Source organism: Nicotiana tabacum, chromosome 2 (genome assembly GCF_000715075.1).
Source record: "Nicotiana tabacum cultivar K326 chromosome 2, ASM71507v2, whole genome shotgun sequence".
Taxonomy (NCBI): Eukaryota; Viridiplantae; Streptophyta; class Magnoliopsida; order Solanales; family Solanaceae; genus Nicotiana; species Nicotiana tabacum.
The window spans coordinates 115,921,856-115,932,454 of NC_134081.1; the positions used below are offsets into that span (position 1 = coordinate 115,921,856).

Here is a 10,599-nt window from a genome sequence, read left to right on the forward strand (position 1 = left end):
GAATTGAAAAGTGGAATATTGGCACATTTTAAAGGTTAAATAAGACACCAATCCATAAATATGCCCACTCTTACAAGGAATAATTAGAAAGAACCAAGAACTTCGTATTATCAAGAGCTAATAGCCAATGTTATAAAGATGAAATTAGGAATTAATATTGACGTTTCGGGTGAAAGTAGTGTCTAAGTGCATGTTAATATCTTATTTACTCTTGTATTTTTTAAACCTATTTTAAATTATTATTTTTAACCGAGAATCTATAGAAAACAATGTCTTTTAACTCAAATAAAATAAGGATAGGATCTTCATACACTTCACTCTTCTCAAATCTCACTTGAGAGATCACACGGGATATATTATATTGTTGATATTAATGTCTCAATTGGTAGAATGTCACCTAATGCACATTTTACATATAGTACTGATTGTATTATTCACCCTAAGAATATTATGTGCGTTGCGTATGTCTTCATTTATATAATATGTTGTTATATATCGTTAAATCATAAACAAAACAAAACAATCCACATGGATAATAATTTATATAAGCCATGTCTACGTCGAAGACCATATTTATAATCAGATTTCATGTTCATATATAGAGACAATTGTAGCATCGATTTGATTGCGATGGCGTGGAGACACATGGCCCATGACCTGTCTTTTTTCTGTCTTTTGACCTTTTGGTTTTAAAAAGTTCCTAAACCATATCCTAATTATATACATAAGTCATTAACCTACTAAACAACTAGTCAATCTAATTAAGTGGGCTTTTGGACATAATAATTGCGAAATTTCGGGAAAAAAAGAAAAAAAAATTCAAATGAAAATGATATTTGAAAATTAGAGTTGTGTTTGGACATTAATACAATTTGAAATTGTTCTTGAATTTTTTAGAGTGATTTGAAGTGAAAATTTTGAAAAATAATTTTTTTATAGTTTTTCAAATTTTCGAAAAGTTTCGAAATTGAACTTCAAGTAAATTTTGAAATTTTAATAGCCAAATACTCATTCCCAAAAAAATAAAAAAAGTTAACGGACCCTAAAGCTTAAACAAATTCACATAAGTTAACCATTCTTATAGAATAGTCTTAAAGCATAAAATAATTAATTAACACTAGACTGCTCCTTTTTACTTTTTCTTTTTGGATATAAGCAACTAAATTTGTCTAAAAGGAAAACAAAAAGAAGTTCTCACCAGTGTTTTAAAAGGCGTTTTCAGGACGAGCCTTGGGACGAGGCGTACTAAAAATGCCCTGAGGCGCAGGTGTAGGGCAAAAATTTCAAGATGTGTACGTCAAACGGGCGTTTGATGCGAGTTTTTGTAGTGAGACGTAAGCCTCAGAGATTTTTTTAAACTAAAACTAAATTTGATGAATAAGTCATTCATATAATACCCAAATTCTCAAAAGTCAACTTGTAATTACTCAAAAGTTTTAAAAGAGAACTGAAATACTAAATTTAAAAGTCAAGACCTTTATTGATAGAAGCCCTAATTTATGGTCCGCTAGTTTGCTACTATCTCCCACAAGCAAAAATAGTCAATTTTTTATTTTTATTTTTTGCAAATACAAAGAGAACTTCATTCTCCTTCATAGCAGCAAGTTCAAAATTCAAATTGTAGGTTTGTCATCCTTCATGCATATAGAAAACTTTATTCTTTTCAACTCAAGTTACTTGTCCATATAAGTAATGTAAGCACGTAATTTTTGACCCGCACATCAGAATTATCTTTAACAGTCTTAAAATTTTTAGAATATTTATTTAAGTTTATTTCTATAGGATTTCACTTTATTATTAATTTTAATTCTAGTTTTAAAGCTCAAAAATTAAAAAATACAAATAACTAGTTTCATATAGTTTGCACTTTAAGAGTTGAAATCCCAAATTTTGAGCACAAACTTGGCCACTAAAGGCTCAAATCTGGGCCCAACTCGCTCAAGCCCATACCCACTCCCCATTTGATCTAATCTAATTCCTACTCCCTACAAAAGGAGACTCACCCACCTCCACCCGAAGACCGGCCGCACCTCCCCAAAAATGGAGAACTCTCAATCGTATCTCTTCTCTCAACTAAGAGACAACAGCCACCCTCTCATCTCTCTCGATCGAGCCTAACTCCACCCCACTGAATCTCTCGACCAGCCGACGCCCAACCTTATTCTGCCTCTGCCATTGCCCAGCAACCATTATCCAAAATTCGTTGTTGCCGAACATCCACCAAACAACCTCGAGTTTGTCCCAAGACCAACATGAAAAATTCAATGAAACATTATCGAAAAGAAGCTCAAAGCATCCATAAAGCTCACTCCAAAATTACTGAAACGCTATAATGTTTGTCCAAGGTTCAGTTAGTTGAGTTCGATCGATTTCGAGGTCGCCGACGCAGTTCATTAGCTTGATCCAAATCTTGTTGTGTTTTACGCACTAAATTCGTTTAGAGCATTTTGTTAATGAAATCAGAAAGTTTTCACATCATTAAAGCCTTCATTTGGCGTCTTCTGTTTATTCTCGCACAACTAGGTATTTATTCTCAATCTATATACTCAAATTTTATGCTGATTTGGATCCTGATTGTGCCATTAAACTTGCTGATTTTGATTTCACATGTTATATCTGTTTTATTACATGGATTGGTGTTGAATTGAATTTATAGTTCTGTCATCCATCGTTAAACACATGATGTATTACTTGAGATTTAATGATTGTGATTTACACATATTTTTACATGCTGTCAATGTGAAATCTGGGGAAAAACATGAACAAAATGACTTCACGTAGTAACAAAAAAATGTGATTCTAATAGCTATGAACTGTTTTGGCAAGCATTTGTGTTGTCTCCGGTAGTTCGTTTAAGTGATTAATCGACTATCGTAATTGTGTACATGTTCATGTGACATGATTATGATTCCCAAAAATAAATCAAAGTACTCGTTCGCGCGACTTTGGCCAAATAATTTTGATAATTAAATAAAGCGCGATTAATTATGTACACGTACGCGTGACATGATTTTAGCGCCCAAAATAAAACGAATTCACGCACACGTGATTTGTTTCAAAGATAATTCCATATTTTAATAATTAAAAGCGGATAGATAAAATATAAAAACTAATAAAATACAGTTTATCCAAAAATAATATAAGCCAAATGTAGTCAACAAAGCGACTGTGCTAAAACCACGGGGCTCAGGGAATGCCTTACACCTTCTCCCCGGTCAACAGAATTTCTTACCCGGTCTTCTGGTTTTTGCAGACTTTAAACCGAGTCAATTTCCTCGATTTGAGATTTAAAATAAAATGGTGACTTGGGACACCATAATTATCCCAAGTGGCGACTCTGATTAAATAAATAATCTCATTTTGATTAATGTCACTTTAATTGGAAAAACTCTTTAACCCACAATAATCCATAACATATATATTTTTTGGGGCAAAAAGGGGTGTGACAACTCTAGCGACTTTGGTGGTGACTTTTAAGAATTTGAGCTTGTACATTGACTTTATTTGGCTTTATTAATTTTTGTATATACTGTGATTTATTTGGGCTTAATGTGCTATTTGTCCGCTTTTTACCGCTTTGATATTGTTGAATTGTACTTATAAATTATTTTCTCATGCACCCCTCTGAGTCTTCTTGAAATTAACTTGGGCATTTGCTTGACATAGCCCGCTTTTTTTGAGGTAGCCGAGGTGCTTGTCACCCGATGAAGGATTTTAGTCACACATATTTTAGGCGGGGAGCACCACCAGCTAAGCCGGAAAGCAATGCTACCGGTACGCTGATCCTCCTCGGCTCGATTTGTCCGCTCGAGTAAGCCAGTCTAGATACACCTCATCTCCTAAGAGTCTTAAAACCTATAAGAACAAGCTACATGCCTGGTTATCCCTAGTAGGATCGTTTTGTTACATCATGTGCACTTGACTTAGCGAAGCTCGGCACAGGGCCGAGTCCGTATAAGACAAGTATCCTTTTTGAGACCATCATGTTCAATTTTGTGCTACTTGATACATCATTTGTAAGGCTTGCTTGCATTGTTGACTGGCTTTAGAAATTAGTTGAGTGAAATTATTAAAAAATAAAATAAAATCATTTTCCTAGTTTGGTACAAATAATAGTTTTTGCCCCTCGGGGTAGAGGTAAGGTCTGCGTACATATTACCCTCCCCAGACCCCACTTGTGGGATTACACTGGGTTGTTGTTGTTGTTGTTGTTGGTACAAATAATAGTTTTTACTAAAATTTTGTAGTAGTCTGTGCATATGGTTTTTAAAGATTAATTTTCATAAAAAAGAAGAAGAACACAGTCGATTTTGACCGAACTACGCAGGTCTGATTCTCACCGGATGTGAGATACGTAGGCAAACCTCATCGGTTCCGGCCCCAATTTTTAAAAATCCAAAAATATTTTCCTTCAATTCCTTCTTTATAAGTTTTTCTTTGAGACGTCAAATCCAAAATTATTTTCTTACTTTTAATATAAAAAAAAAAGACTTTCTTCCTAAAATTCAAATAAATAAAAACTCAAAAATCCAAAAATATTTTCTGTCTTATTAAATTTACAAAAAAACAAAACTAAATTTTTTTTTTCTTTTTTAAAAAAAGTCTTTCTTTCGAAAATTCCAAAAAGAAAAAAAAATCTATCTTTAGAAGTTGTGTTTCAAAAAAAAACACGAAAAAACAAAATACAAAATATTTTTATGTTAGGAGCTTTTATGGGATTATCTGTATATGAGTAAAAAAATGAGTTAGTTTATTTACTTTATTCTTGATTTGATCGAACTACGCGGGTCTGATTCTCACCGGATGTGAGATACGTAGGCAATCCCTATCGGATTCGATCATTGCCACTAAATAAACTGAAAAAAAGAAAGAAAAACAAAGAGCGCAAAAAAAAAAAAGAGTGAAAGATCCAAAAAGAGAACTATGTGTCCAGCTTGACCAAGAGACAGCGGAAAGTTTCAGTGAATATGCTGTCAAATGGCACGAGCAAGCCGCCAAGGTAAAGCCTCTAATGGATGAAGCAGAAATGGTTATGGTCTTCCTAGAGGCCCATGAGGCGGACTACTTCCAGAACATGATGTCCGCTATGAGTAATCTGTTCGCCAAGGCTATCAAAATTAGGGAGAGAGTCGAAAATGGTTTAAAACGGGCAAAATCTTGAGCCATGCTACCTTTAAGGCCACATCACAGACCGATCAGAATGGTTCGAGGGGTTTTGATGAACAGAAACGGGAGAGAAGAGGGAGCCATGATGGCTTCTAGCTCGAGGGGGCCCGCAGGTCATTCAACCAATCATATATGCTTCCTAAGGTCCCACAACACTATTATCTCCATCAAGATGATGCTTATGTCGTGGCACCGCCTCCATATGCGGTGATGAACGTGCAACCTTACATGCGGCCACAATATTATACATAAAACCGAGCTCCACCTCCCAGAAATGTCTGTCCTTACCAAGCTCCATACAATCCCAACCAAATGTTCCCCAATACAATCCTCGCCTAAGAGAGCCCCTCAAAAGGAATCAGTTCACCCCTTTGGTGAATCATATTCAAGTTTGTTTCAAAAGGCAATTGGGTTAGGTCTGATGCAGCCAGTGGAACCGAACCGGCCAAACCCCGAGTCCCTCTCGCACCAAGTTGATGCTAGATGTGATATACTATGGAGCTGTGAGACACGATACTGAGGACTATTTGGACCCTCAAGAGGGCAGTTGAAGACTTGATTAAAGTCGAAAGAATCATTCTTCGGGACGAAGAAGCTCTTGATGTGATGAACAATCTATTGCCTGCTCACAACACTGGGCCAGTCATTGTAATGATCTATGATGAATAGGATTTTGATCTGGCACTAAAGGCCATGACAACCATTGCCGAGATAGAAGAAAAGCAAAAAAGCAAAAAAAAGAAAGTTCGCCAAACCTGAAATGTTCTCTGTCAGAATTATCTTTAACAGTCTTAATATTTTTAGAATATTTATTTAAGTTTATTTCTATAGGATTTCACTTTATTATTAATTTTAATTCTAGTTTTAAAGCTCAAAAATTAAAAAATACAAATAACTAGTTTCATATAGTTTGCACTTTAAGAGTTGAAATCCCAAATTTTGAGCACAAACTTAGCCACTAAAGCCCCAAATCTAAGCCCAACTCGCTCAAGCCCATACCCACTCCCCATTTGACCTAACCTAATTCCTACTCCCTACAAAAGGAGACTCACCCACCTCAACCCAAAGACCGGCCGTACCTCACCAAAAATGGAGAACTCTCCATCGTATCTCTTCTCTCAACTGAGAGACAACAACCACCATCTCATCTCTCTCGATCGAGCTTAACTCCACCTCACTGAATCTCTCGACCAGCCGACGCCTAACCTTATTCTGCCTCTGCCATTGCCCATCAATCGCCGTCCAAAACTCGCTGCTGTCGAATAGCCACCAAACAACCTCGAGTCTGTCCCAAAACCAGCATGAAAAATCCAATGAAACACTATCGAAAAATAGCTCAAAGCATTCATAAAGCTCACTCCAAAATCACTAAAATACCATAATGTTTGTCCAAGGTTCAGTTAGTTGAGTTAGATCGATTTCGAGGTCGCCGACGCGGTTCATTAGCTTGATCCAAATCTTGTTGTGTTTTACGCACTAAATTCGTTTGGAGCATTTTGTTAATGAAATCAGAAAGTTTTCACATCATTAAAGCCTTCATTTGGCGTCTTCTGTTTATTCTCGCACAACTAGGTATTTATTCTCAATCTATATACTCAAATTTTATGCTGATTTGGATCCTGGTTGTGCCATTAAACTTGTTGATTTTGATTTCACATGTTATATCTATTTTATTACATGGATTGGTGTTGAATTGAATTTATAGTTCTGTCATCCATCGTTGAACACATGATGTGTTACTTGAGATTTAATGATTGTGATTTACACATATTTTTACATGCTGTCAATGTGAAATCTGGGAAAAAACAGGAACAAAATGACTTCACGTAGTAACAAAAAAATGTGATTCTAATAGCTATGAACTGTTTTGGCAAGCATTTGTATTGTCTCCGATAGTTCGTTTAAGTGATTAATCGACTATCGTAATTGTGTACATGTTCACGTGACATGATTATGATTCCCAAAAATAAATCAAAGTACTCGTTCGCGCGATTTTGGCCAAACAATCTTGATAATTAATAAAGCGCGATTAATTATGTACACGTACGCGTGACATAATTTTAGCGCTCCAAATAAAACGGATTCACGTACACGTGATTTGTTTCAAAGATAATTTCATATTTTAATAATTAAAAGCGGATAGATAAAATATGGAAACCAATAAAACACAGTTTATCCAAAAATAATATAAGCCAAATGTAGTCAATAAAGCGACCGTGCTAAAACCACGGGGCTCAGGGAATGCCTTACACCTTCTTCCTAGTCAACAGAATTCTTTACCCGGTCTTTTGGTTTTTCCAGACTTTAAACCGAGTCAAATTTCCTCGATTTGAGATTTAAAATAAACTGGTGACTTGGGACACCATAATTATCCCAAGTGGCGACTCTTATTAAATAAATAATCCAATTTCGATTAATGTCACTTTAATTGGAAAAACTCTTTAACCCATAACAATCCATAACACATATATCTTTTGGGGCAAAAAGGGGTGTGACAAGTAACGTTTAATAGGTTGTCTTGACTATTTTTTTTTTTGGTGGGGATGGAGCACATCTCTATATATATATTCACATATTTATGATTTTCTTCAATTTTTATACAATTTTATCTATTTATAAATATTTACTGTAATTATATTATTTTACGAAATATCAAAAATTAAATACCCATGGGGCTTACACCCCATGCCTCAGGGCTTACGTCTCACTGAGGTATATGTAAAACGCATTGTCTTACGCCCACATCTTTTAAAACAATGGTTCTGACTAGATGAACAATGCCTCTTTTTATTTGGTAGTACTACTGTTTTTTTAGTCCTCGTATAATGTTAGAACTATTTTAAGTTCTCTTTGTTTTAAGATTTTTTTATACATTGGTCATTTTCATAAATTTATTAGGAGTTCTTTTCTTTTTTCTTTTTCCCTCAGTGTATTACGCAATCTCAAATGCTTTGAATATCTTAATCGGGTTTTCAAATTCTTTTTTAATTCAAAAGAAACTGTTAAAACAAAAAAGATAGCTGACCAGCTAATAAAACCTTGACGCAATGGCTATTTCCAACTTTTGTTATATTCCATGTATCAGTTTATGACTAGCTAATAAAACCTTGTATCAGTTCCTCAATTGTAATGGTTAGTCCTCAGTTCCAACTACTTATATTTGCAATTTTACCGATTTACTTAATTGACTTTTACATGCATACACATGAAAATTTCAATTCTTCTATCTTAGCTAATTCTAAAAATAAATTATTTTTAAATTCATTGGCGGAGATTTCAATGGCTATATTGGGGCTAATGCTAGGGGTTCTGATGATGTGCACGACGGGTTCGGTTTTGGGAACAAGAATGAGGGAGGTACTTCACAGTTGGATTTTGCTAGAACTTTTGATTTGGTTATAGCTAACTCGAGTTTCCCGAAGAGGGAAGAGCACCTGGTCACTTTCCGAAATTCGATGGGCAAGACTCAGATTGATTATCTTCTTTACAGAAAATGCGGTAAAGGTTTGTACACTGATTCCAAGGTCATCCCAAGTGAGCACCTCACGACCCAACATAGGCTCCTAGTTATGGACAAGGAGATCAAGAAGAGTAGGAGGAAGAGGGTGGTGTGCAGGAAACCTAAGATCAAGTGGGGTAACTTGACCGAGGACAAAGCTCAGGAGTTAGGGGAGAAGTTATTGGCTATGAGGGTCTGGATGAGTAGGGAGGACGAGTCTAGTATGTGGATCACGACTGTAAATTGCATTAGGGAAGCTGCTAGAGAGGTCTTAGGGGTCACGAAGGGCTTTCCTGGGGGTCATAAAGGAGACTGGTGGTGGAATGGAGAGGTCCAAGGTAAAGTGAAAACTAAGAAAGCTGCATATTTAAAGCTAATGGGGAGTACAAACGAGGAGGAAAGAAGGACTTATCAGGAGTGTTACAAAAAGGCAAAGAAAGAGGCAAAGGTAGCAGTTACGACGGCTAAGAACGCGTCGTTTGCTGTTTGTACAAGGAGCTCGGGGGAAAGACGGGGACAAGAAGTTGTACCGATTGGCCAAGGTGAGGGAGAGGAAGGCCCGTGACTTAGACCAAGTCAAGTGCATCAAGGACGATGAGGGAAAAGTATTGATGGACGAGGCACTTATTAGAAGAAAATGGCATACATACTTCCATAAACTGTTGAATGAGGAGGGGGATAAAAGCATTGTGTTGGGTGAGTTGGAGCACTCCGAGAGTCGACATGATTTTGGGTACGGTAGGAGGATTAAGGTAGAGGAGGTGGAGGCGGCGATGCGTAAGATGTGCAGGGGTAGAGTGACGGGGCTAAACGAAATTCCGGTAGAATTCTGGTAGAGCGCGGGACGAGCAGGCTTGGAGTGGTTCACTGTGCTGTTTAATGTTATTTTCAAGACGAAGAAGATGCCTGAAGAATGGAGGTGGAGTACGATAGTTCCGCTGTACAAAAACAAGGGTGATATCCAAAATTGCAATAATTATATGGGTATCAAGCTGTTGAATCACACTATAAGGGTTTGGGAGAGGGTGGTGGAGGCCAGGGTGAGGAAGTGCGTGTCTATTTCCGAGAATCAGTTTGGATTCATGCTGGGGCGTTCGACTACGGAAGCGATTCATCCGGTGAGGAAGTTAGTGGAGCAGTACATGGAGAGGAAGAATGACTTGCATATGGTGTTCATTGACCTTGAGAAAACGTACAATAAAGTTTCGAGAGATATTTTGTGGAGGTGTTTGGAGGCTAGTAGCGTTCCGGTAGCGTACATTAGGGTGATATGTATGATGGTGCTAGGGTGAGGACTGTTGGAGGTGACTCGGTGCATTTCCCTGTTGTGATGGGGTTGCACCAGGGACCGTCTCTTAGCCCGTTTTTATTTGCCTTGCCGATGGATGTACTGTCGTGACTCATCCAAGGGGAGGTGCCTTGGTGCATGCTATTTGCCGATGATATAGTATTGATTGACGAGACGCGAAGCGGAGTTAACGCGAGGTTGGAGGTTTGGAGACAAACCTTGGAGTCTAAAGGTTTCAAGTTGAGTAGAACCAAAACAAAATACTTGGAGTGCAAATTCAGTGACGACACCAATGAAACAAACATAGAGGCAAAGTTTGATGCTCGAGTTATCCCCAAAATAGCTAGTTTTAAGTATCTCGGGTCTATTATCCAAGGTAACGAGAATATTAACGAAGATGTCGCACATCGCATCGGAGCGGGATAGATGAAATGGAGGCTCGCGTCCAGTATTTTATGTGATAAGAATATGCCGCCAAGACTTAAGGTTAAGTTTTATAGAATGGTGGTTCGACCGATTATGCTGTATGGGGCTGAGTGTTGGCCAGTCAAGAACTCCCACGTGCAGAAGATGAAAGTAGCAGAGATGAGGATGTTGAGATGGATGTGTGGGTGTACCAGGAGAGATAAGATTAAGAATGAAGCTA

General features: G+C 37.2%; 1 protein-coding gene across 1 annotated transcript; it reads left to right on the forward strand.

Moving 5' to 3' along the window:
* The first annotated feature begins 5,011 nt into the window (after nucleotides 1-5,011).
* Nucleotides 5,012-9,230, forward strand: LOC107786127 (uncharacterized). Its single transcript, XM_016607563.1, has 2 exons — nucleotides 5,012-5,138; nucleotides 8,440-9,230. The coding sequence occupies exons 1-2, from the start codon at nucleotides 5,012-5,014 to the stop codon at nucleotides 9,228-9,230; spliced, it is 918 nt and encodes a 305-aa protein (XP_016463049.1).
* Nucleotides 9,231-10,599: the final 1,369 nt, after the last annotated feature.